The sequence below is a fragment of the Streptopelia decaocto genome, assembly GCF_964273445.1.
Source record: "Streptopelia decaocto genome assembly, chromosome: 3".
Taxonomy (NCBI): Eukaryota; Metazoa; Chordata; class Aves; order Columbiformes; family Columbidae; genus Streptopelia; species Streptopelia decaocto.
In genome coordinates this window covers 95226489-95252968 of record NC_138656.1, presented here as the reverse complement: position 1 = coordinate 95252968, position 26480 = coordinate 95226489, and the positions used below count along the sequence as shown (strand labels likewise).

The 26480-nt window shown below is 37.9% G+C and overlaps 1 protein-coding gene across 2 annotated transcripts in view; it reads right to left on the bottom strand.

Moving 5' to 3' along the window:
- Window positions 1–26480, bottom strand: part of BMP5 (bone morphogenetic protein 5) — a 58584-nt gene that overhangs the window by 23829 nt on the left and 8275 nt on the right. For both annotated transcript variants that reach the window (XM_082047317.1, XM_082047318.1), the window contains 2 exons: window positions 9266–9458; window positions 4008–4156 (listed from right to left, as the gene is read on the bottom strand). In XM_082047317.1, coding sequence (XP_081903443.1) covers window positions 4008–4156; window positions 9266–9458 — 342 coding nt within the window. The remainder of the gene's footprint in view (window positions 1–4007; window positions 4157–9265; window positions 9459–26480) is intronic.

Below are 26480 nucleotides of genomic sequence, written 5' to 3'. Positions count from 1 at the left end.
GTGGCCATGCTGCTTCTCTGAAGGTTTCATAGGAGAACTTGGAAGGCCCAGGCTGAAAGGAGGAGAGGCTAAAGAAGAGAGAGTGTGTCACTTAATGTCTCCCGTCACCCTGGGAGAAGGACCTCACCAATCCTTCCTGCAGCGTGTGAGATTAGGAGCCAAATCCCCTTCCAGGGGACACATGTCAGAGTGTACCCAAATACATGCTGGAAAGAGAATTGGCCTTTCCCAGGCTTTACTTGGACCAAGGAACCCATTTCTTTCAAGTTTCCCTTTTCTCTGAGGAAATAAAATACCTGAGGTAAGAATCAGAGTCAGGGAGCTGAGGATTCCTGCTGCCAGCCCACCTCAAACGGCAAGAGAGCCCTAAGAAACCTTTCACAGGACTATGTGGTAACAGAAATCACCTTAATCACCATGGGCTTTTCAAAGTTACCACCAGTTTCTTCCTCTCTGATGTACAGGCAGAAGAAAAATAACTGAGACCTGCAGTAATCTAAGAAAAGGCAGAGACCTACATGGCTGTGGGGGCTCTTGTATCGAGAGTTGTGTATGTGTATATGGAACTTGTGTTATTCTGTGGATCATCATCAGCGAGCATTACACATTATCTCCCTCTCCCATTTTCTGTAGACAGCACTAGGTTCTGTTCAGCAATGATACAAACAGCTAAAGGATTACTTTTGCAGCTGTTTATACTCTTCCAGTAAAAGCCATCTTCAAACTGTTGCTAACTTCCAATTATAAAAATGTAAAACGTTAATACAAAGGTGCTGATTCACTGGAACATGGTTTAAGCCTTAGGATACGTATGGTATATATACAGGAAAAGCATCACATGGAGCTTTTCGAATTGTTTCTGCATCTGTATTGATTTTATGCTGCAATTCGTCTAACACCCGCACTCCCATCAGTGTGAAAATGATCACTTCTCATTTTAAACACCATGGAGAGTTTTGGTGTCAAAAGGAGAGAATCGGCCAAAAGGGGATGCTGCAAAATGTTAAGGAAACATTAAAAAAGAGAACCAAAAAACCTGATCCTTAATTTACCACAGCCCCAGGGAAACAGTGCATTATATGTTGACAGCTTCCATATGTGTCATGCAAACCTTTATTCTTACCGTTCAAAATAAAACGTCCCATTAAGAGAAAAAGTCTACATTTCATGCTAAAATGAGGCGTATGATACCAAATACTGTCTTAAAGAAAAAAGAAAACACATTCCAATGTCATGTGGCTTTTCGTACTTTTTCAGCACGTTCAAAGGGGGAAAAATATGAATTACATCAACCAGACATTCTTCCACAGTTGTTTTTATCACACCGTCATAATAAAAAGTTACAATTTTTTTACTCCTCATGTAGACATTATTATTAACTATATAATAATAATAATAATAATAATAATAATAATAATAATAATAATAATGCACCATCTTCAGGGATCACGGAAGAAATATATCTACACAAGTGATTGCCTAAATAGTCATTGAAAGATGATAACTGTAAGAAAGATTATGTTAATGGTAATTATAATAATATATTGGCACCCCAGAGTCTCAGTAATTATTAGTATCCCATTTTAGAGGCACTGTATGAACAAATCTAAAAATTAGTATGTATTTACAGACTTGTTTATCCAAGGCCCCAGTGCAGCACCTGAATACCTCAAAGAGGGATCCTCTGACTTAACAGAATCTCATTTAGTTTAACAGTCTGCTGCAACAGAAGGGTTAATAGATCAGGTCTTATCATAAATATCTCTCCAGTTATGGGGTTAGAACTCCTCTACCTCCCATAAACTCAATGGACAGCTGGAGACATGAAGAAACGTGCTTCAGACCTGCAGGGCCTAAAGTTCACTTGAGACAAGGGACGGTTTTTTAGTTGATTTGAACCAGTCTCTGAGCTGTCATAAAAAACTGGTTGGAAGGAAGGTGGGTGGGGTTCTCTGGGTTACAAACAGAGTCCGCTACATACTGAGTCATGTATAAAAATTCATGTTCCATCTGTACACAAACATGTCACTCAACTGTTGGTGCTTCTAATAGCTTCCAGAAGTAAGAGCAACCCAATGAAAATAATCAAAGCCTTAAGAGCAAAATTGTAAGAGCATGAAAGGGTGATTTTCTTTTTGCTAAGCCAAAGTGGTATAGCACAGGTCTTCTTGTAGTTTTGAAAACTTTAGTCCCTCGAAGGGCACTCTTCTTGCATGAATAAACTGAAAAAGGAACAGAAAGTGAGGGAAGAGGGGAATTCCCTCCTCACTCAAGGAGCTGTGTTGAGAAATTCAAATAAGTGAGGTGCAGAAGGTAAAGCTGCCTGTGGCTTTGGAATTTAAAACAGAAAATTATCTATCACCTTTCTGATCTTGGGAGAAAGACAAGGGAAATATTTACATAAAATGTTCTCTTACAGTTTCTTCAGTGTATCAATTTAAAGGTCTCCCTTTACTCATATAAACTTTCCTGTTGTTTACCGAGCAGATATAATTTCGAGGCTAGAACCAACAAATTGATCGTTCCAGGGTTCCATAACGAATATCTTTCATGGATATTTAATTTTAAAGAATTTCTGTATTTGGATATCCTGGAAAAAAAGTCAAAGTTGGAGTTTATTCTGCAATAGGAAAGCTGGCCAGAGGCAAATCCAGCTAATTTGGATGCCTGACGGAGGTGTCACCTCTCCAGTATATTAAGGGCTTGAAAATGGCCTCACAAAACCAGGCTGCCTAACAAAGCTGCTCCCCATACAGCCAGGCTCAGGTGCAGGTGACTTTGAAGGCTGGTTGAATCCAGCAACAGCACTCTGCAGAACTACCTCCCTTTTCCACTGACTGTGCTCAGGCCGTATACGCAATATTAGATGAAATGGTCGTCCGCTCTGGTTCACGCCTGCCAACTCCATTTTTAAGCATCATGGTTAAAGGACACTTTTTGCATAACTCTTCAGCAGCCAGAGCACTTGCTGAAAAAGTATGAGAGGCTTTGTTCACTTCTCAGCTGAGCCTGAGGGAGAATTCAGATCAAAAACAATGAGAAAAAGTAGCCAGAACAAAAAAAAAAAAAAAAAGGAAAAAAATTACACCAGGGTTTCTTCTGCTACTCATTAACATTATGTCAGCTGAGGTTTAGATTAACTGGCATCATAGATCCCTTGACCTCTGACATAAAAAGCTTTTTTGACAAGAAAGAGCTAAATCTGAAAGCTTGCTTGTAAAGTAGTATGGATTAAGTGAACCATCACAGAAAAAACAGTATATAAGTCTCTTTTTATTAGTTTCTAAAGAAGTCTAAATAAAGAACATTTCTTGTAAAAATATTGTTTTGCATTGAGATGCATTTTCACTTTTTAATGTAGAGCATAACTGTGAATAATGTAGTAGCCTAGTAAATTTGTACAAAACCACACACAACTCTGACTTCACTTTTGGTAATCTTTCTTATTTTCAGCTAATTAAAATTTTCAAGATTTCAAATTTTTAACATATTTCAAGATAAAAAAGTTTTGGAATTTTTTTTAAAGGATAGTAAACCAGTTCCCATATTACCCTATTGTTAATCTTTCTCCAGTAACAGTACCAGTGTCTATGAGGTACCTCCTTAACTGTCCTCAGCTTTTATTATACCTTTCTCTGTGCTTCATCCCAGAAAGATTTTTAGAAACTTTCTAAACAAAAGTTTGCAAATCTGCTTGATTTTCCTGAATATAATATTCAGTGGAAGAACGTTAAAATGGAACTTCATTTTGTATGCAGGAGCTTTTATCCCAAACTTTGTTTATTTTAACATGATTCAGCTAGCTTTAAATTGCCATATTCTTCAGAAATAAGAATAATAGAAAGCTTGCAGACTATGGTTATAGCAGGATAAGACTTGCGTCCTTTACTTATAAACTCTCAGTGACTTGTCACCCAGTCGATTTAAAAAACGCACATCCAGAAAAGGTTCCCAGCAAGAGATGACAAGAGCATACATGGAGTTATGATTTACAGTTCTGATCTTACCGTCCCCGGTTTCAGCGCAGAGTTGCAAGCCCAGATTGTTCTGCGGGTTAATCACCCAGTGATTGCTGGTCACAGTAATGTCAAACACAAACCAGCCCACATCAGAAGCTTGAGCCCTTCTTGTGTCTAACAGGAACAAGTCTGCATCCCTAAGTTAAAGAAAATAGAGGGTTAAGGCATCCAAATATTATTATTTTTCCTTGCTGGCAATGACTTCCTGGAGTCCAAATGAATAACCAACATATCCTCATCATGATACAGTACAACATGTGCTGTAGCTAACATGTAATTGTTAAGTATTATACAGGTATTTCCCCTGAGTAGACCTTTCTGAAGTGGGTCTCGGCATATGAAAACTACAGCTCTGGAAAATCTGAAAAATCCAGCTTCCTGGTATAAATATATCTAAATATATAATTGAGGCTGTGTGTAAAGGATTTATCTTCCAGCACTAAAATGTCTCAGGAAGATTAACTTTTATAAACCATTCAGTGTAGAAGACAAAAAATGTCAAAATCTTGTTCCAGTTTCAACTAAAATTCAAAGGCATAGTGTTGCTAAAAAAAATCTGTTATTAATAACATATGATAGCAGCTATATCATACGACAAGACATGAAGAGATGACAGTTTAGTTTCGTATTAGTACAGATGTTTAGAAAATAAATCTCTATATCGAAGTAGAAGTTGTATGTCTATTCAATAATGTAATTATTACATTTTAACCCTCAGCTCCCTGGTATATTCTCAAATTTGTTTCCATGAAATCCTCCAGTAATTCAGAAGGGCTGCTCAGGGGAGTTAGTATAATCATGTAACTAAATGTTTAGTATGGATCACTTACTTGTTCTGTTTTCACATATCTCTTGACACAATTGGTTCCAGAAACACATCTGTATTACAAATAGTTTACTACAGTGACCACACTATACACAAGATGCTAAACTCTCCTTAATTTTGTTTCACGTGTTTCTACAAGGCAGCATGCATTGTTTAAAACTGTTCTCAACATTTAGCCTTTTAAACCTAAATTTATAGTTACAGAAATCTATTTCTTTTTTGCCATAAATAGTAATCAAAGCAATAATATACATGAAAAAAAAAATTATTCTCTATTCTGACAGTCCAAGTCAACTAAAGACAGGCTTGGCTTACACAGAGCTGGGAATCATATTGTCACCTTACAGACAGCATGAATATATGCCTGAAGAGGTAAAAGACAGAAATAATAGGCTTTGTGTATAAAAAGCGAATTTAAAATTATGATGGTCCTGTCATTCTATTCTTATGTTGCTTAATCACAACGACATCATAGGAAGTTACTGTCCTATCTAGACCTAAAAGGTCTGACACTGAAAAAACATCTCGAGTAGCACTTGAAACTGTGGTGGTTCAATACTCAGGAAAATAAGTGCAAATGGGCTACGACAAGCATATGTTTACTCACTTGTGAGAAATATCTGCAGAAACAGGTTAAAGACCTCAGAAATTATAAAGGAGAGTTTAAAAAAATAAAGGGTATTCTTTCACATCACCTTTTTTTCCTTCTGTTAAAGCATAATCTTTTGTCGGGTTCTTATCACTTCCATTCTAGTAGAACTGTGCTAATGACCACACAAGGAGAAAATATACATACTCCCTCTGGAGCTAACATGAAAATAATGTTACAATTCAGAAGAGCCTGACCTGTTATGCTAGCACTGAACAAATTAACAATGTACCACAAGCTTATAAATAGTACTCTCTGGAGTCTTAAATGACAACTTTTTTTTTTTTTTTTAATACGCAGTTTTATCAGAACTTTAAAGCTAAAAGGTTTCATTCTGAATGTGACAGTCTTTAAGATGTTTATTTATAAATATTTCTTGTATCATTCAGCAAATGTAATAGAAAACTGTAAAATTGTTTGGATTATAAAATATTAAAATATCACAGTACTATAATTTCACATTTGTCTTGTCTCCTCCTGGAGTACATAATTGTTTTCCCATATAGTTTCTCTTAGCTCCAGACTTCGCTGTGACTGGTACGAAATGTTCTCAAAAGTCAGGATATATAATGTTTCATATGCCAAATCAGAACAGGGCACTACCAATGGTACAGTACAGAAATCTCTAAATAGGACAAATTTCCCCCGTGGATCTCTCATCCATGAGACTTTATTATTTTGTACTGCAGCAGAAACTCACACCAAGGTGCCTTGGCATTGATATGTCAATCTTCTTCTCTGCCTTCCTACAAGCACAGTGATCTGACTAAGGCAATAGATTCAAAGAGGTAGATTGTTCTTACCCCTTAACTCAGCAAACGAACCAAAAATTAGCTGTTGGAAAACCAGAACTGATACTCAAGAACACATAGTAGAATAGAGAAAATGTCTCTGGACCAATGCTAATGATTTAGCCCAAATAACAGCAATTTACTAAAGAAAGTCAAAGTATTTGTCAGGAAAAAAAAAAAAAAAAACCCACCACTAAATTTTTCACAATTTATGTAAACATAGGGTGAAAACATGACCCTTGAGAAGGCAGTAGGAGCTCTGGGATCAGGATTCCCCCATTAGCTGGTGTCATTCACTCAAATTTCTCATTACATTTCTGACAACTTTAACATTAAAATTCTCCTTTATTCTGTGAAAAGGAAAAAAAATCATACTTAAAATGAAAAACAGCTGCAAATTTTGGCTCTAATTTAAAAAAAAATATTTCTATTTAAAAAATAGCCTACAACACACAATAAAAAAGGTATTATGTCGTAAATAGCCTGAAATGCAACAGTGAATACATTCAGGCAGAATACAGCTGATTATCTTTACCTTTATTGGGGCTGTTAAAGCTTAGTGATCTCAGTCTGGTCCCAAACTGCCAATTGTCTACAGCAGAAATGCTACCATAGTCCAGAATTTCAGCAAAGAGGCTGCAGGCAGAACATCTAAGAAGCTCCAGATCTCCTGGGTCACTTAAGGAAGTAAAGGTGGAATAAACCATCTATATGTTCCTAGAAACCCAGCAAAGTTTTCGAGTGGATCAAATCACGATTACTGTGTAACAGGCCATCCCCATAATGCTGCTTCACCTCTCTCCTCATTCCAGAAAGCTGCTTTAGTATCTTAATGCCACGCGAGGATTCCCTAATGCAGGAAGAATCCTTGGGGTTTAGGTAAATTAGTGGCTAGCTGCCACCAGATCATGAACACGGATTTGGCCTGTTGGACTATATTACTTTCGTCATGAGAAAAGATCTGGGTAGGAGTACCTTGGCAGGGCTGTGTAGGAAAGTTTGCCCTGCCATGGGCGGTGCTTTACACGCTTACTTAGAACAAATAGAAAACTTCAATCTCAAAGACTGTCATTTCAGTAAACTCTCAGCAAATTCAATACAGACGCACTTCAGCAGCCATGCTACCACAGAGACAGAAAAATGTCCCAGACTACAACATAATCCCTAGTCTGCAACTCAGAAACCATAAACTCTGATCACTCCTTGCCTGAAAGCACATCAGGGCTGCTTTGGGGATTGCAGAGGCCTGTCAGACACTCATATCTCCTGTTCAAAGCAAAGCAGGGTGGAGGAGCAGGATCAAACCCACCAGTTTTGCTGTGTTATGGCACTAGTAAGGAGTGTGGGACATTATAGAATCATAGAATGGTTTGGGTTGGAAAGGACATTAAAAACAATCTAGTTCCAACCCCTCTTCCACTAAATCAGACACCTTCCACTAAATCAGGTTGCTCAAAGCCCCATCCAACCTGGCCTTGAACACTTCCAGGGATGGGGCATCCACAGCTTCTCTGGGCAGCCTGTTCCAGTGCCTCAGCAACCTCACAGTTCTCTCATCTTCACATTCTGCAATTGCAGCTTCTGCAGATTTTGCACCTAACATTTCATTTACCTATGTAGGACAAACCTGAGGTGACAAAGTCAAGAATAACACTAATGAAGTCTGGAGTCCAAAGCAAAATAAAAAAAATCTGTTGAGTTTACAGGTGAAGAGCTTTCATTGCCCTAGCTTTGACTTGTGCTCTTTAAAAAGATGTTTGGTTCCTTTCCATTTCATTCCTTCCTCCAAGACGTTTCTTTTTGTACCTACGTCAAAAGAATTTTTTCAAGCTGAATAAAGAGGTTAAAAAAAATTCCATGCTTGTTTTATTCGTGTGCAGATTAACCAGGAAAGCAGAAGATATTCTGGAAGGATAAGTGCTTTCCCTCCTGCTGGTTCTGCCATAAAAATTTTATAACTTGATGTTCACAGATCTCACCTGGAAGGTACAAGCTCAAGCTTCTGTTGGCAGAAAAGAGATTTGAACTCTGGCCCAGGCTTTGACCTAAGTGACATTTTTTTTCTTCCAGAATACTCTGCAAGTTTAGTTTGCCATCTTCTTTGCTTTTGCTAAACATGCTCAGATTATAAATGTTTTCTCTGTTCCAAGACGAGTGAGCATTTTTTTTATCTCAAAACAAAACTTCCCCCCCTTTTCTGAGAAAAGACATAAACTAATTTAGTTCCAAACCCAAATTTTGTGTATATGTAGACTTTTTTCAGAAGCATCTTGGAATTGCTAGTAGTTTTTAACAGGAATTTTCAGGTATTTAGCTACTTTGCCTGGTGAAATCTGATCATTTACTCAGGTCTTGAAGACTCTTGGAAATATGTCATGCACAGAGCTCTCCAAACTTAGATTCAGAGATTTGCCCATGCATAACGTCATATTTGTTTTAATTCTCAGTTATGGTGAGCAGCATGTGTTAAGTGTGTATATGTCATCTTAAAATTGGTGCATGACTTTATTCTTTAATTACATTCTGCAGAATATTAAAACACATGCAAAAAGCCATGCTGCTTCAAAAGTAAACAAAGTTGAATAATCTATCTGCCTTTAAGGAGCTAAATGAATTTTGGCGGGTAGTACCTCAGTGTCAGCAAATAGTGTATTTCCTAAATCCAGATGCTTAGACTGTGTTTACAGCTCCACCATTTGCTCACTGAGAACATGAACCCTCACCCCCTCTGTGCATGGGCAGATTATTTGGTGAGATTGGACATGTGACTCTCCATAAACCTGGAATAAACTACTTTGAAGATAAGTCTCATTCTTGAACAGTATTAGTTGTTGTTGCCTAGGAATTAATACTGCACAAGCCACAGTGATAGCAATGATGCCTTGCTGAGGGTATGGTTATGATTAGTTATTGTCTCCCAACTTAAGATAGAAACACAAGATGTTATTTGACATGTGATGTGTTTGTACAAACAGGGTACCTGTTTGGATACTCCTTGATGATCTGATATACGCTAATCTGAATTGTTTCATTCTCAAAGCGGCTGTTGCTTCGATCTTTGTATATCCGGAATTCAGCTGCTGTCACTGCCTCTCCGAGTGGGATTTGAGTAAGGTCAAAGCGAAACTCTTTGTAGTGCCTTCGTTGGTGGGAGAAGTCCTTGTCCCTTTCAACTGTGAGAAAAAGAGTTGACTGTAAATTAAAGAGGTGAAATGAATGCCCATTTCCCATGATTAATGGAGTGTTCACTGTGCTTGGGAGTAAACAAACAGGACAATATAAAACTGTGCAAATAATAAAACCACAAGCCCAGACATACTTCCAGTTAAAGGAAATTCCACCAGCCCAGTGTCTTCAGTTCAAAAGAAAAAACCCTCAGTGGCTTTTATACAAATTCCAGAAGCTGGAGTGGAAAGAATATCAAAAAAAGAGCTGAAAGAGGGCATGTTGTAAAGTAACTAGAAATATGGGCAAGCTAAAAGCTGCAAAAGGATTTAGGACTTGGGTTTAGTCATAAGCGCAGCAGGAGTAATGTCAGAGGCATAGATGACTTGGAAAACACTAATTGCTGCTAAGAACCAGGCAGTTGAGAGGAATGCTGCTCATTTCCACTTAATGTAATAAATCCTGAAGTAAAGTGCACTGCAACTACTATATATTTAAGAAGCAGTTACATAATATAAATTAACACAGGTTGGTTGTACTCTAATGGCATAAGCATCATCTTGGTCAGAAGAAGGAGCCATGAATCAGGGCTGAGTGCTCCTGGCACCCTGACGCAAAGGGAGCACCAATCCTGGCATGAGAAGTCCCCTCAAACCTGCTGCAGGTGGGCAGGGGCAGCTCCCACTGCTTCTGACACTGCCAGAATTTAAAATAAAATAGTTAACCTCATAGTTGATTCATTCAGGATTGCACAGAATTTTAAGGAGGAGTAAACACAGAATTTTAGTTTATTTGGGTCTATAACTGATTTGGGGCTAATTCCACTGTCTGCTGCCTTTGTGGCCCTGAGTTATAGGTGACTTTTGCAATGGAATATGCATTTTGATGTGGCAAGGGAACCTACAGGACACTGTACTAGTTGATAACCATTTTATGGGATCAATACTTCAGATTTAACACACGTGGAAAGGAACATGATCCATGGTTTCCAGTGCCACAGAGTGTACTGTATCACTGATCTGAGAAGAAGCTGTGGTCTGTGAGGAGAGAGAACTTCTCACTTCTGGAGAAGCTCTGCCTGTCTCACAAGATAGGTGCTTGGTTTTACTGGTGGTGGACGAAGCCTAAAACACTCGGAACTGGGATTCAGTTTGGATAACCAGATAAACATTTATGGCTTCAGCCAGCTCTACTAAATGCACCCTCCTATAACCCCCACTCTTATTTAGATTACCAAATGTTACCTGTATAAATAATAAAATGTGTATGTTATTATAATATATATTTATACTTATATGCTCCTGTCTATGCATACACCCAAGCAATTTTGTCTACATACACAATGTGCATGTGTTTGTGTGTATAAATATATATATATATTTTTAATATAAACCTTCATGTGTGTACTATTACAATATATATGTGGTCTGGCAAAATAGAAATTCACTAAAAGAAAAAAAATACATTTTGGATTTGCCATAGAAGGGTATAGTTACACACATATTAAAGTAAGAGCTATTGAAAGAAAAGTATTTACCTTATTTTCAGAGCAATAGTTACTAGTTAAGTCACCTGTGGCCATGTAGCTAGACCCTTACAGTGTACTTCCCTTTCACACTTCCAAAAATCTAAACTATCCTTGTTTTTGCTTGCATATTTTTAATGTACAAATCTATGTTGTCTTAAGAACCACCAAAATAAAATATATAGGCTATAGGAACATTTAATCTTCAGTGAAAATGAACTTTCTCCTGGCTGACAAAAGGAAAATTGTCTGCTAACTGTGAGGTTTACTTGGCTTAAGTGTGTATTTAGCTTACTTGGGTTTGTTATCATACACTACATAGAAAAAGTACATGCAGAGAAAATGCAGAAAAGAGGCAGAAGCATGTAAACTGGCTGCTCTGTACCTGAAGATGAATGGGCTGCTACTGAAGAGAAACAGGATACAGGCTGTTTAGCAACTCCACTGCTCAATTCTGAACTCTGAGATATATACAGAGATCTGACTGGAGGTTTGGGGTTTGTTTGCTTTTTTTTTTTTTTAATGTCCACATAAAGCCTTTCATTTCAGAGAAAACTTGGCAGAGATGGACATATGCAAATACACTGAACCAAGGAGGATTTTTTTGTAGTGCAAAGAGTCTGCTACAAGTTTCTAAGGTTATAACTGAGCATTTTGAAGCTTACATGGAACAGATATGTCAAGAACCTTCAAATGAAAAATGTTTTAAAGGCAAACTTAATGCAAAAATCCTTTCTGATGTCTCAGATTGGTATTTATTCAAAAGCATTTACTAGCACACATGGTTAACTAAGCACTACTCACTACGAGTAAGCATTGGAGAATTAAATGCTGAATAAAAGGTTTAAATGATGGAACTCCTTCATTTTTATTTGGGTTTGAGTCTTCATTTTGTCTATTTTTTTTACAAGTACCTTCTAATTAATAACATTAGTTCGGAAACATCAGTTCTCCTCCTCTATGCTATAGAATTGACAGAAACCTGCACGATACCCTGTGATAGCATCAGTAGAGTTCTCTCAGGACCACTCAACTGCTGAACGAATACCGATCCGATGCTTCCTGATGGGCCCAAAAATAATTATTACAGCTCATACAGAGAGTACTAATTTGTGTTTCCGTATATGCTCAAGGAAGAGACAGCACTGCTGTCTGAAAGGGACACAAGTTCAAAATGTCCTTGGGCTGAGACAGTGTGTACACGCAGACCAAGACCCGGGAGCAGCGGGGGCCTGCAGAGACGGAGGGTGCAGCACACAGGCACCGACCGCCATGGAAAACCTCAGTCCAGGGAGCTCCTGCTCTCCACAATGAAGCCAGAATCTCAAACTGCCAATTTCTGTCAGCCAAAGTACAAAACACAAAAACAATTTTAACAAATTCAGACAAGATCTTGCATTATACAGCAGCCTGTAAAAAAAGCAGTGACGGTGATGTTGCAATAATGACTCATGGCTGGAATGATAGCCAAGTTATAAAAGCAAAAAGTTACTTAATGATAGTGAGTATTTTAATACTGAAAACAATATACAAATCTTGATCCCTTCTGCATCTAATATATGCCTTGTTAGGGAAGACTGTGAATGCTCAGTAGAGTATCTCTCAGGTCCTTTGTCCTACTGAAATGGCACCGTGTCTCCAATTTTTATTTCACATGCAAGAGTTTTTCAACACTGGCAGCCCAAAAAATACAGGTTAAGATTTTTAAGTACTCAGTTCTTCCGGAGCATTCTCATGTCATTCCAGTTCTGCTCAGTTCATCGGCCAAAATACATCTCTGTGGGACTGATGACAGCATCTAAAAATCAGTTGACCAGAAAATCAGGAAGTCCATTTTTAACCATTGGAGGAATATAGTTTTTCTAAACAAAAACAGCTAGAATTTTTGGGTCAATGCTTATTACAACAATTTTTTTTTTCATTTGCTCTCATTGATCAGGATTCTTAGCATCAACTTTTTAAAATGTTATTTTTGTAGCACCTGAAACTAATATATTCAGCACTATGGTTACATCAGACAAATCATGGCTCAGGGGAATATCACAGACACCTGTGTGTAAGATAGGAAAGAACGATATTTTCCACCCATGTGGCAAACTAATGAAGTATTCATAGTGTATTAACACTAAGCCTAACCCTAAGAAGAATGAAGACAAATTTCCACCAAAAAGATATTTTGGCAAAGGGTCATCTTTTACACCAGAAGAAAATACCACACACTAATTTTCATTAACAAAGGATTTGTTTTCTGGAAAAAAATATAAAGCACATATATGGATTGACAATATAATAAGTAATTGGTATTTTACCAATTCAGCTATAAATGTCTGGTTCATTGTTGACTGGGCTTAAAAAATGAAAAAAAGTGCTAGCAATGAGTTTAGGTCATAGTGCATGAGGGCCTATTAGATGTGCTCTTTCTTTAGTGATTACCTCCCCAGTGACATGTGCTTTGCCTTTCCTGAAGAGGTTGGTATGTGGTGACACGGGGAAAGTGAAAGCTTCTTTAGGGATCAAAGCAGAGATAAGTTGTAATAAGATATTTTACAATGTTAGATCCCAGGATCCCAAATGGATTCACAAATAGAAAAACCTCACTGTTCAACTTGATGTCACTGTTTAGCTACTAAATATACATGCCAAGGCAAAACGGAGGATCCTATAGACTGTAAGTATGAGAGGCCATTTACACTAATCTCACTGCATTTCACTGTTTGACTCTGAATTCCTTGTATAAGCACTAAGTAAACCAGTCAGTTTTAATCACTTCAAGGTGATAAAGGTTACAGTAAGCTGATACACTACAAACGACACTCGTTTACATCTTGAATATAATGAAATGATAGTTTATCTACAGTGAACACTTGCGGTTATCTGACAAAAACAGGTCAAAGGTTCCAGGCGTTTTCTCCTGAAATTACTCAGTGCTGCCTCTAATGACTGATAATTGAAAGCAGAGGCTGGAAATATCAAATGTGGTAGGTGACAGATAAGCAACAGATTAATGCAAGTACTCTGTTACAGGACACTAAAAGGTCAGAGGGTCTAGGAATTAGCTATTGTGCTACTGTGAAAAGACAGACACCCAATAGCTGTTTACCTCATTCTTGCTCTTCTCTCCAGCATTCAAAATCTAGAACCATATTCTCTCTTCCGTGATTAGACTATTCAAAGTGACTTACTTTTTACTAAATCAGGCAACAAATGCTTTGTATGGCATGTGGATAGGAGAAAAGATGTGATCCTAGAGCAGCATGAAGGGTTAAAAAAAACAACCAACAAACAAACCAGCTGTGCTAGGTGTAAATATTTTAAGTGCATCAGAGAACAATTAAGAAGCACATTCCTTACAACATCATTCTCAGCTGAGGAGACCAGATAAAAAATTTTAAAAATATTTTTTAAAGCTTTGTAACTTTGGGCTTTTACAATGTAGAAAATGAACATCAATGTTAAAACTTAAGTTTACCTCAGCAAGTATATCTTACACTTTTTTACTCTGGAAGTCTTAAAAATAAAAAATCTAATTAATCATTTGTTGAAGTACATGGCAGCCTTTTCATGCTGCCCATTGGCCCTTGAATGATGATAACAGTCTTCTAAAAAACATTTCAAATCAAGTGGATTTTTAAGGTACTTCTGTGTCAAAAAATATTTTCCCAAAGTTATATTAAAAAAAAAAAAATAAAAAGCATATAATGTAAATACTTGTCTAAGCACTACTTCTTTAACAGGTTTTATCTGTTTTATAGAATGGTAAGAATCCTGATCTGGATTCATGGAATCTGTTTTGAGTTACACATTGATAAAAATAGTCACCTGTCCTTAAAGGATTGTTTCAGGCAGAAGAGATGGCTGCCTGATACAACCAGTGGAGAGACACTTCTGTTTGTTAAGGGTCAAATGTCTTGCACCAGCCAGTAAGAAGAACAGAGGAGTTTATCTACATTTCAGAGAATAAGACTGAGAGATAGCTCTTGCTCAGGCAAAGGACATTTCCATCCCTATCAGCTGCTGCTGCTGCTGACTGTATCCTAACTGCCAGGTGCTGATTAACAGTGGGACATCCTGGGCCCCTGCACAGAAGTGCAGGAGTTGGGAGTCAAAATGAGAATGAGTTTTTGTTCCCACATCTGATTTTTTTAATTAATTTGAGATTGGGCATTTACTAGATAATCATTCAGCTGAGTGTTTTAACTACAAAGCTTCAGTTATATGCCCACTATCTTGTTCTCCCTTTAGTACCAAGTCTTCTGCATTTCTTTTTACCCATTTTCATTAGCAGAACGAGGGAGGGCTGGTGCCTCCCTAACTGTTCTGTAGCCAGTAGTAAGGGAAAGTGGGTGATTTAGTCTTAATAACCCTTCATCTCATTCTCCAGGCTGAGGTGGGAAAATACATTACACAGGTTTCAGTCATGTCTGTTTATGTGTCTTGGGGATGTTTAAAATTTACCTTCTCGTCCCTGGTTGAAATGGATCAGCCCATACTCAAAGTCAAAGAGCAGACGTATAAGGATCCCTTAAGCCAAAAATGTCAGCAGGGTTTGAAAATAGGTGTTCCCAAAATTACATTCCACACATATCCTATCTCAAACACAAAACTCATTGTCAGAATCTTAATCCAAATTCTGATCCCTTTCCAACTGAGGCAAAGCTATTTCCATAATCAGTGAGAATTTTGCTTAATTAGAGAGGGCACATCTGCAGAAACTTTACTTTTTTTTTTCATGGCAACAGTTCTGTTTCTTAAGAACTGCTTTATTGCAGTACTGTATATTTGAGTTTCTCTGTATTTATTATTATTAGACTGGTTGTATTTAAAGAAATTATAGGTTTACAGATGTGGTTTTGAAAGAATGATGTAAATTGCTTTTACATAAAATATACCTTCTTATTAAAACACAAAGCAGAAAGCTTGATAGGCCATATTCTGAAGCAAGTTACAGTGCTGTAAATTTAGTTATTTCACTAAACCATTTATTTTCAGTGAGTTACTGACATCAAAGAGCAAAATGTGGCTATTTTGTTTAACTAAATTGAGGACAGTTTGAAATTGTTTGATGATATACTCTGCAGTCAGTGGCACTTTCTAGAAATGAAAAATTGTCTATTGTTTGTTGAATCCAGACTTTTAAAGGTAGAATATTCCTTCCCTAATTGCACAGAATTACTGAACTGTATGAACTGCAAAGTATTTCAAGTCAAGGTAGAGTCAATGAAACACCTTCAGTAACTGCAACAGAACATAGAGTAAGAATAAAAAGGAAAACCATAATTTTAAAAAATAATAATATATTGCCTGAACTTTTTTCAAGTACATATTAGTTTTCTTTCTTTAACCTTCATAGAAGAAATGTGTTTCAATGTCCCATACTTTATAAAAAAAATAAGTTAGAATATTCATATATCTTACCCAAGCATTTAGTATTACATCTTTTGAGAATGACCAGGAAAGAACGGTTGTATTATTAAAATTTCAAGTTCTTGATTTTGTTGTTGTACTCAATAGGATCTGATAGATTCTTACCAATTAAAAACATACGTTTGAAAAAGTCAAAGTAGTTTGAAACACCAAATTATTACTAAGGTGGACTTTAAAATTATGTGATTTCTACTTTCTAATCCCCTCAAAATGTACCGGCAATGTATTCAAGTGATAGGCAGCAACTAGGAAAATAACAGAAGAAGTTACGAAAGCATGGTAGAATATAAATGAATACATTAAACAATAAATACTTTTCATGAAATATTTTAAGAATTAGACCTCAGTTAGTAGAGAAAAGCTTTCAGCATTTACCCTCAGCAGGAAGGAATTCCCAGGAATCATGTAACAGTGCCTACCAGCAACTTTTGTAAGCACAGATCTAAAGAAATATCTCAACCAAAGAGGCCTAAGTGAGATCAGCTCTCTCATGCCTGGTCTCCCAGGTGCTCTGGACATCATGATTACCTAGGATGCCTTCCTGTTGCTTCCCACTGAAACATGGGACAAAATCGGCTATCTCATTCAATAGCCAATGTTTTGTTGAAAGTCTCATTGGTAAACATGTGTTATTCATTCAATTTACTTTTCTCTATATCTTCCAAGTCAAATTCACTTGTTCAACAAGTCAAAACAAGTGTTACACTGCAGCTGCTCTAATAATAATGAAATGCTGGAAGGCTTTCAGAATGAGTGGAGAAGCAACACCCTGCTTTTCTCATGCTGGTTTGATCTTGGCCAGCACAAGAGTAAGAATAAGTAACAAAAATAAAGAGTTTGAGTTTTGGAAGTGAACAGAATTATAAAAATCTAAGTCTGGGTGTTATGACAATCTTAATATAAAATATAGTTTTCAAAGTGATTCCTCAAAATCTAATTTTTCTCCTGGTTTCTACAGTAAACTGCATTGTACCCTTCAATTTCCCAAATGCAAAGCTTTCACTCTAGTTGTTCAGTTGTAGATACACTGCATATATATACTTTTTAATTCTACTAACAATAGTAGAATAAATCTCAGCTGAATCTTCTTCTATAAATTTTAAAGTTGAAAGTCCAGCTGGACACAGCTTCTAGGATTAACAGTAATAGATTGCATTTGGACCTATTTTGTGCTGTCAGTAGTAATGTGTGCCAAAAGATGGAGACATCACAACCAAAGCCCTTGGGGGAGGCAATGCAGTTTGCTATTTTGAAGGTAATAAGTAAGGACCGTGTGATTTCTTCATTGTTTTAAGTCATACTGTATTACAAAGGCACTCTAATCCCAAATAGTTATGTTAAAAATAGATTTCTGGTTGTGTTTGGTTTCATCAGGGATAAACAAAACTTTACTGGATAAAAGAGAACAGATTAGAGAAAAGATAAAAGTATTAGGAAGTTCTGAGCTAATGCATAGATAAGTTACCTCATCCTTACACCACCATGCCTGACATTGTTAATTCTGTCTGCATTTTCAAAGATATCTATTTTGGCTGGGCTTTGGCAAAGTCAGTACATTTTGATACCATCTGCCAATAGACTTCCATTTTTTTCTCATATTTAATTTTGGTTTTCTCTAACCACAGATCATCACAAAGAAAACTAACAATTATTCCCAGGTTTCTGACTGCGTGTGAAAGTCAGGATGTCAGATCAACACAACCTCAAGGTTAACAAATGACAGAAAAAAAATCCCTCTTGGGTTCAGCTGCAACTGAATAGGAACAAAAGTTATACCTCTGGGATGCAATGGTCAGAAAATAGGTGTAAGTTATAACTGTTTTGACACTGTAAAAGTATACAGATGGAACATAACTTCTGAGAAGGGTGAAAGGGCGTATATCATCATAGGGCAACTGGCAGGGGAGTAAAAGCTAAACATTAAAATCCATTCTATCTACCCACATCTCTTTAGTTCCTGCTCATGTTAACCCTCTGCTCACTTCCACCCAGAGGTGGCGAGTCACTCCACCATTTAGCATTTGCACATGTCTTCAAACAAACTCCATCCATTTTCCACTGTGGAATTTGTCAGAAAAGCTTCTATGGAAGTTGTGTCTGCATGCTGAACTGGATATGAAAATCTTCAGCTTAGCATGTGCTCACATCTGAGTATTTTAATATTACCCATACTCATTAACACTGACCAAACATTCCATAAAAAACAGTCCAGCTGTAACAACGAGAGAAGAAACCCTCAAGGACATCTCATTTAGAGAGTAGAAAAATGCGTTATTACATATTACAAATTAACAATTTTTTTTGTAGTATAGAATCATAGAATGGTTTGGATTGGAAGGAACATTAAAGATCATTTACTTCCAACCCCCCTGCCATAGGCAGGGACACCTTTCACTAGACCAGGTTGCTCAAAGCCTCATCCAGCCTGGCCTTGAACACTTCCAGGGATGGGACACCCACAGCTTCTCTGGGCAACCTGTTCCAGTGCCTCACCACCCTCATGGTGAAGAATATATCCTTATATCTAATCGAAATATACCCTCTTTCGGTTTAGAGCCATTACCCCTTGTCCTGTCATTACATGTCCTTGTAAAAAGTCCTTCTCCAGTTTTCTTGTAGTCCCCATTCAGGTACTAGAAGGCTGCTTTAAGGTCTCCCCAGAGCCTTCTCTTCTCCAGGCTGAGCAGCCCAAACTCTCTCAGCCTATCTCCATAGGAGAGATGCTCCAGCCTTCTGAGCATCTTTGTGGCCCTTCTCTGGACCTACTCCAACAGGTCCGTGTCCTTCTTATGTTGAAGGCCCCAGAGTGGAACACAGTACTCCACGTGGGGTCTCATGAGGGAGGAGTAGAGGAGCAGAATCACCCCTCGACCTGCTGATCATGCTTTTTTTGATACAGCCCAAATATAATAGGCTATATTACAGACAGGTTATTAAATGCAATTGCAAAAAATAGCTGATCACAGGCCATGTGCTTAGCTAGTATGTCTCAAATGAATTCAGAGCTCCTCAGATTTATACTTTCTGTGCACAGGTGCATATGGGGCTAATCACTGTACTGAGTCATCGCCTTAATAATTAAAAATTTAAAGAGACTGGCATTTCATCTTATGTAAATTGTTAGCCTTCATTTTGAAGATTTGCCCTGTGCATGCTTGCTGTTGGCCAAAACCAAGGATCCTCCTAGGAAACCTGAAGCAGTGGAGCTGGGAAACAGAGTTACGGGGGAGAAGCACACCAGGGACAGGCCCTCCCATTCATTACAGCCGGGGGCAAACAGGAAGAGAATGAGGAGGAAGAGCAGCCATGAGACTGGGCAGCAGAGGTGAGGAGTGGTACTTTAAGGCAGCAGGTTTTAACAGCCAGTTTGGGAGCTGGCTGTGATTTTAACAGCTTGTTACACTGATTCAAATTGCGCCCTTTGTAGCTCTGGTACTCTAATCTGATCATGATTTATTCAACACAAAGTGAGATTATTTCACCCACATATAACCCACCTTGTGGAATAAGTCTCCTCAACAAGAAGGAAAAAACACCTGGACTGTTTTTTTCATGAAAGAAATAGAAATCTTACCAAAGCTAATGAACATTTCGACCTTCTTTCAGGGCAGAAACTCACTGACCGTTAGTGAATTAAAAGATCTCTGGGTTGTCCATCCAGCATTACACATGCACTAGCAGGGGAAAGGAAAAGCAATCTTCACAAAAAGTATTTATGCTATGAAAGAGCTCAGATTAGCTCCAGGTAGCGTGATAATAGGTGGTGATCCCTCACAGTAGGTTACTTAGGGCAGACTTGTGGAGAGAGACACAGATGTCTCAAAATGACATAAGAACAAAGAAAATCATTTTCAAAGCAGAAAGAAAAAGCATGATACTTTGAGCACACAGAACTGTATATCCAGCAATTGCCTGAGCAAGATCATCACTCCAGGACTGATGTAAATGATGAGAGCAAGATCCCTCTTCTCTGTAACCACAGAATCCCAGAGTCACATCATGGCTGAGAGACCTCAGGAGGTCATCTAGTCCAACCCTTCTGCTCAAGTAGGGCCACCTAGAGCTGGGTGCCCAGGACCATGGACATGCTTGTATCATTCCTGTATTTTCATTGTTATTCCACCTGGGACACCATTTCTCATATTCCTCGTCAAGTTACGAACACAATATCCAGGTTGACTTTAAAGGCATCTATGGGTGTAACACATCTCTGGAACAGCAAAGATTATCTCCTGAAGCTCGTATTATATGTTATAATAGAGACTTATCTCCACCCCTAATAATTGAGCTGATGTGCCTCAGACAAAATGTGTGTCTTTCTGAGCAGAGGGTAAGAATGAGCCTTACTACTTGGACCTTACTACTAACATAGTGCTTTTATTTCAAATTCAATCTTTTTGGAACAACACTATTAAGAATATTTGGCATGCATTTTACAGCATCTAATCAACCTTTGCCTTTGCAGATGTTCGAACTAAACCTTTGTTTCTACTAGGTTTAGAAGCAACTACTGCCCTAATCTTTGGTGATAGGCCTGTTTTTTCTTTTTCAAATAATATAGAAACATCTGTTGCCCATCCCCAAAATAGAAAGCATCACAGTCTTTTCTTTTGGGGGCTTGTTTTCATTCCCATTTTGGTGAGAGCACACTCCCTGCCTGCGGACAAGCCGAAGCAGCATGGTTTAATGGAGTCCATGGCAAATCTCATTGACCCAAGCTGATATAATGTTAATAAAAGAAGCTTCACTCCCTTACAGCAGCAGATGGCAATGTAAACACAGGACGAACAGGTCATAACTTATTCAGAAACTGTGCCTATTGAGCCAAGTTTTAAGTCCATGCATGTGCCTGTTTCATTAATTCAAGTTCAGTGTGAACCCCTTTTACGTTAAGTGTCTCCCATACACACACATGCTAGTAAGTACATCCTTTGTATTTTTCAATTTCAAACGAATATGTACAGGTATAGAGAAAGCAAAACACAACTGCTGGGAAACTAAAATGGGAGAAATGCATTGTTAATATTAATGATATTAGTCCCTCCATTATGCCACAGGGATTGCAACATGAACTTGATATACTTAGTATTCACTCCATAGCATAAACTTAGGATTTTCCATTACCATATACATATAGTAATATATATATACATACATATAAATACAGATGGGAATACATTTTTTGAAATACATTTTAAATATATTTACTTAAATTAAAAATTTTATATATAAAAAAAATTCATCTCCTTGTAAATGTGTTCTCATTATGATATATAGCCTTGCTAAACATGACTACCAATTCAACAGCCTAGAAAATGATGAAAATAAAATATTACTTGTTGAAGAGCCAGGTGGTTAAAATACTCATCTCAAGAGACATCGGAAGACTGTACTAAAGAAGCACACCAAGAAATCAAAGAAAATAAATAACTTTATTCTGAAATTATACCTAATTTTAAACTACTTTGATAAACAATAGTATATCATGTCACTTCCTCATACCTCTAATGTTCTGAAAAAAACTCACTGCATCCTTCCCTGAAAGTCATCCTATTTAGTTGGATAATTTCAGTTATACTTACTATTGGTTAATACTGAAGAGGATTTAAACATTATAAACTCTTAATTACCTTTGTAATATTCAGCAAATTCTATGTTTTATTTTTAATCATATAAGCTTGTAACTTAAATAAACGTGTAAAAATATTTAACTATGCAAATGCAATTGTGTGTAGCTGAACTGTAGGTTTAACCTTGGCTACCTGAAAGACTTAATACAGAGTTTTAACTTTCACAGGAACACTGTTCACTTCACAGTAATAATCACTGGCAGTACTGTGTCAGCCTAGAGTCTCACAGCACAGAACCAATAACTTGTCTTTTTTATGTAGAATATGACTCATGCTTGATGATCAACCATTTACAATAATCCTACAAATATGTGTAGGTCACTACCACAGTCAATTAATTTTTCATGGTACATTTTTTTCTCCAATAAGTCTAAGTGTTTTAATAAAATAAAATTTAACCTATGGTCTTTTGCCCTGTGATTCTTAAAGTCCTAGAGCTAGATTTTAACTTAGTATTTATCAGCACTGTTTACTAATAGAGCTGAATTATTTACATCAGCTAAGGATATGTGTGTATGTGTATTCATATGTGTGGATATATATGTCTGAAGTTGCTTTCTGAGCCTTTAGGGTGCCCATTTTCAAGAAGTGCATCTGTTTCTGGATGTTGGGTTTTTTAATTTTTGTTTTTCTGCAACTACAGGAGATAATTGCTGCTCTTGAAGGAAACCTTAGATGTGCCCATAAATCACCAACTCACAGAACATCTCATACCAAATATTATACAACTTGCAGTAAGCTTATGGGAACTTGCAGTTGTGGGGAAGTATGAGGAACTCTGAAGCTCTGGAAAACCACAAAGAGATCACTTATGGCTCATCTCTTTTATCTCATCATATGTGAACTTCAGCCCTTGCAGAGCTGTTGATGCACCTCTCACTCCTTCCTTGATCTCTTTAGAGAAAGCTCCAAGATGAGAGTCAGAGAGGAGAAGCCCTTCTCAGAACAAAGAAAATTGTGTGATTTTATTCCCAGAAGTACCAAGGATCCTGAATGGAAAAGGAACAGTCTTGGGATCCAATTTTGCAATCAACTGGACAAGGCACAGCTCTTATTGACGTATCTACAAGATTACTCAGCACCTCATACCACTGAATTCTGCTGCCGTTTTAGTCTTCAGCTCTTTGGAGCAGATCCATAAACTCTCCTCCTTATTGCAAAATGTTACAACAGGATGTAATTAAGTACAATTAACAAGGAGGTCAAACGGTCATCTGATAAACACTGGCCCAAACAGGCAGCTTGAAAGGTCAGGGCTGCGAAAGCTACATAGTATTGATGGGAAAGAATATTATGATTTAAGGGGGAAAAAATCCCAATGACTAAAACTGAAGAGATTTACATGCTTTCTATATTACATACACAAAGCCATGCACACAGACTGATACGCATGTACACATGCCTCAGAGAGGCACAAGTCTGTATTCTGAGAACAAGAGCTAAACTAGTCACACAGTCTCTCCATGGCATCAGATCTCAAATCTCAGTTTTGGCACTTTAATTCTGGTATTTCTTTTTTTCTTTTTCGTTATTTTGTAAAATAGTCTGTTTTAAGAACTGTAAATAGGCTTGTTGCCCTTATAGAAGGGGTTTTTTTTTAGCCCTTTCTAAAATAATGCTTGAGGTCATCAGGAGGCAAAACAAGGTGTTTGAGGCTCTCAGTAGTGCGGTATTTTACAGAGCATGTAGGCAGAGTAAAAAGAGGCTTCACACGAAGAAAACTATTCTAGTACTCTGCAGGGTGAAAGAGTGAGAGCACACAGAAGTGAAGATGAACACAGAAGTAGTTCCTCATCTGCATTTTATGGACTGGAAAACAGGACCACACTGTTTTCATTCTCTGTCCTTTTTGGTCCCTCAGACATTTCACTTTCTGACTGTCATGTTTAGACAAGGCTAGGGCCATGATATATTTGCTGCAAAACATTTGCACACATTTCGTGCACAAGGCAGCAAGGTAACCTGGTCATGAGCAGCAGATTAACCTTCGGGATCACGAGCAAGTTATGACTTGTAGTTATTGACAGATACCCCAGCTGAGGTAACCTTGGGAACAAGCTTCCCTAAACTATGCTCCTGCTGGATTTCAGCCATCATAAATCACCACAAAGACTACAGCTGTCATGGGGTTGTGTGCTGGGCTTGCTCTTGCTCCCATGGTTTTATCATCCATACTACTGTTTGCCCACACTTTTAATTTCTCAGCTCATGTTTTTGCAAATCATACCACAAGAATCTTATGGCTCCAGGCACAAGGTGCCATCAGGTTCCATTTGTCCACTGCTCCAAAATCAGACTCATTAATCATTCAGTGTCCCTGCTTTTTCCTCTTCTATAGTCTAAGTTTAACAGGACAGAACAACCTCCAAAACTGATGCCATTTACATCATAAAAGTCCAAGATGGTATCTTTTTGAAATTATTTTGCAGTATCTTATAGTTGAATACCCCACCTATATTTCCCTCTCGCTTTTAAAAAAGGGATATTTTAAATAGATACGTCTAGACAAACTGTTACTAATTTGTGACAATTTATCTGGATTATGGGTACAGCTTTTCCAGATAGTATGAATATAGCTTCATTTTTTTGACTATGGTCAAATACATGACAATTAGAAAGAAAATGATTTCATTCAATAGATACAGCATACAAAAAGATAAAATCACAGAATCACTGAGGCTGAAAAAGACCCTTAGGTTCTCGTGGGGTCTGAATGGCTAATATTGCTAAGTCAGGTAAAGATAAACCTAACAGAAATTTCAGCTATTCAAATTCCTACTTCTTCCTGATTCTCCTCCAAAAAGAGAGTAAAGTGGAATTTTGCTTCTGCAAATCCACTGGTTCTCAGCTATGGATAGATATGATGTATCAGCACTAGTTGTCCTGATTAGTTTTCTAGTCTCTGCTTCATTAATAATTAATGTCTCAGTTTGCTCTGAATTACAGGGGGAAAAAAAGTAAAGCCACATTCTGGCAAGGTACCACACATGCCATTGAGTTGTATAATACCAGTTGATAAATCCAAGTTCTCAAACTATTGCACCAGAGCAGTTGCTCAAAAAGAGTTGAGAACTAAACATTCTAAGTCAACGTTTAGAGCATCATTCAATAGAGTGTGAAGTTTCTGAATGAGGAGCTGAGATGTAAAACCTCTCCTTTTCTACTTGTTTTTGTATAGGAACAAATTCATAAGTCAGTACAAAACACAAACCAGCTCCTGCTTGGTGTACCTCACCCACAAACTTAAATAATGTAGTTGTCAGGGTTGACAAGTTCTGCCTGCTGTAGCATTTTTATGTTTTATAGGAAATTTTAACCAGGGGTGTTATTTTAAGAGATGAGCAAACGGGGAAACCCCATGGCCTAGCCAATAAAATATGAACTTTAGGTGCAATGGAGCACTCATAAATATGACTCAGAACAAGGGGATTCATTGTTTCTCCCAACCCCTTTTAGCTGCTCCTCTGATCTCAACCTCTCTGTGTGCGTCATGGCAGTCCTCATCCTTTAACCTGCGGTTTTTAAAAGTTAGCTCCTATGTTATTTATGGCTGCAAATGTTAGTTGCCTGTCTGTGTACACCCTGCACACACATATCGAAGGGTGAGGGGAGCTGCATTTTATTTTGCAAGGATAAAAAGCTTTGCCCAGGGAGTCAAGTGCCTGGGGAGGTTGAGGTATTTGCTCTACCATGAGGAACTGAGAAGAAAACTGCTCCCTTCACCTGCAAGGCTTACTAGGAGAGGAAACCTTTACCTGGATTCATTTTTTCTTTCATTTGCACATTATTCTTACCATGTTCTTTGCCCTTTCTCTGTCTGCATGCACCTTCATCTCCCTACCATGATGAAGTTCCCTCCACTTTTGTAACTCTGCTGGTGTGAGAAATGCTTTCAGTGCTGCAACACCGCGTTTCATGTGAGGCACAGAGGAGCTGGACTAACTCTGCCAGTAATACCTGTTCCTGCAGAGGCTGTTTCTCTGTTGTAAACCTTTCCCATGCCCACCAGGTCTGTGTCCAGCCCCACAGATTGGCCGCTGCCTGTTGAGAAGAGGAGGGCTGCCCTCCCTGCAAAGCTTGGCCAGTGCTTTGCCATTTTTCTCTCATGCGTCTTCTCATTCCTTCCCTCTCCACCTCCTGCGCTGTCGCCTAGTCTCGCCGTTTCTTGGCCTTTAATCCCTTCTGCAGCCAAATGCCACTGACATAAAATTAAAGTTCAGTGACCCTGCCTAGACGGCAGGGGTTAGAGACAAGGGAAAGGACAAGTAGGAGAGGATGGGGAAAAGTGTGGGAAATAATTATAAAGTCTGGTAACAGCCAGAGCTCTCCTGAAGCCCTGGGGAGCTTTCCCTGGGGAGCCTTTCTTTAGCTGGAGGTTGCAATTGGTACTTCATAAACTGTTCATTCTCAGCTACGTGGAAACACCAGACGACACCTAGAATGATCAGACT